This window comes from Priapulus caudatus, unplaced genomic scaffold (assembly GCF_000485595.1).
Source record: "Priapulus caudatus unplaced genomic scaffold, Priapulus_caudatus-5.0.1 Scaffold133, whole genome shotgun sequence".
In the NCBI taxonomy this organism is placed as follows: domain Eukaryota; kingdom Metazoa; phylum Priapulida; class Priapulimorpha; order Priapulimorphida; family Priapulidae; genus Priapulus; species Priapulus caudatus.
The window spans coordinates 449,954-451,659 of record NW_014577194.1 but is presented as its reverse complement, the minus strand read 5'-3'; the positions used below and the strand labels follow the sequence as shown (position 1 = coordinate 451,659).

General features: G+C 48.8%; 1 protein-coding gene across 1 annotated transcript in view; it reads right to left on the bottom strand.

Annotated features, from left to right (window-relative positions):
* LOC106805916 (dynein heavy chain 12, axonemal-like) overlaps window positions 1–1,706 on the bottom strand; it is an 85,289-nt gene that overhangs the window by 60,503 nt on the left and 23,080 nt on the right. The window contains 3 exon segments of the mRNA XM_014807687.1: window positions 46–521; window positions 867–1,013; window positions 1,540–1,661. Of these exon segments, the coding sequence (XP_014663173.1) occupies window positions 46–521; window positions 867–1,013; window positions 1,540–1,661 (745 nt within the window).

Here is a 1,706-nt window from a genome sequence, read left to right as displayed (position 1 = left end):
CATCGACAACACCGTGCATCGATCGCGCTCGCGCGCGCCGCTCACCCGTGTCGTACGATCATCATCTCGTACGTCTGGATGACCTTCTGCATGAAGACGTCGGTCGGCTGCAGGCGCCGCCGCTCGCAGACCTCGCGCGCCGTCGCGAGAAACACGCGGTAGTCCGCCGCCGGCAGCGCGACGCCCGGAAACAGATCCGAGATGATTCCCTCGAAGAGCGGCACGTCGTGCGAGAGGAACTTGGGCAGGTTGACGTCGAGGATCGAGCGCAGCAGCAGCACGTCCTCGCTCTCGTCGGGGAACTTCAGCTTGAGGTTGCCGGCGGCGGCGAGCACGGCCTTGACTGCGCGCATGCCGTAGTCGTAGTGGAACTGCGAGGAGAGCAGCTCGGAGCAGAGCCGGTAGGTGGTGACGATCTTCACGGAGAGGTCGCGCGCGTCGATGAAGCCGTACGAGTAGAGCGAGATCTCGCCGATCATCGCGTAGTCGGGAACCATCATGGCGACCGTGCGGAACAGCACCTGTTCGTTTGTTTGTCGGATGAAGAGATTTTGTTTTAGTATGGTTTTTGGTTGTTATTTACTCGATTATTTGTTCCGTGCGGTGTTGGTTAGTCACGTTATTAATTTACTTAATTTTATATTTATTACTTACTTATATAATGAGTTATTCACTAATTAATTTATTTATTTATTTATTCATTCAACTCATTTTACAAGTGAATATCATCGTTAGACTTGCTTACAGAAGTGTAAGTATACATACATGCATTCACACACAAACACACGCACACGCACGCACACATACACACACACTCACGTACATGCATACATGTTACGTTTGTTGCACAAGCTATACAGACTGACCTTGAGGTTGTCTGGCAGCTCAGAGCGACCCGCGTAACCCGGGTTCATCGTGATGCACACGTAGCAGTTGGCGTTGAGCCGCAGCTCCGTCCCCTCGAACATGAACGTCTCGACGTTGCCCTGCACCGCCCGCACGATGCAGAGGATCTGTGCGAAAGTCAAATGAAGGTCACAAGTGCTCAGCCACGCCTGCAGCCGTGCTTGACCGTTCACTCATTTATTCGCGTCTTTCATTCTCGTCAATATTCTCATTGATCTTTACAGTTTTGCAGGTGATCATGAGGAACCACCGCTTATTCATTTACGTCTTTCATTCACATCTTTCATTGTTGTCTAATTGATCGTTACAATCTTGCGGGTGAGGATTGTTTTCGATGTGTTGATGAAGCACGGGGAATCGGATAAAACACAATGGGCTTCGAGGTCCGATTATATCAGCGGTAAAGTTGTGGTTACGGACGTTGAGCATAGAATGAACGATCATGGGTTCAAGACACTGTCACGTCACGATACTGTCATATATGTTACTATTACATGTTATACTGTCACGTTATACGTTTAAGATATGGCGGTAGACAGTTGAAAACCTTCAAAACTCTCCTCTATGAGGGATTCAAATTGAGAGCCTATCATGATATATTACAGCTCTATTGACTGGGGTTAGTAGGTATACCTGCTGGGCAACCACAGACAGCACCTCCAACTCAATTCGATTAAACTCGTCAAAGCATGCCCAAGCACCTGATGACGCCAAGCCCTTGAAGAACTGAAATGCATCAAGGCAACGAATAAACCCTCAAGGTAACAATCATTAACAAGACAGATGAGTCATAGCATATA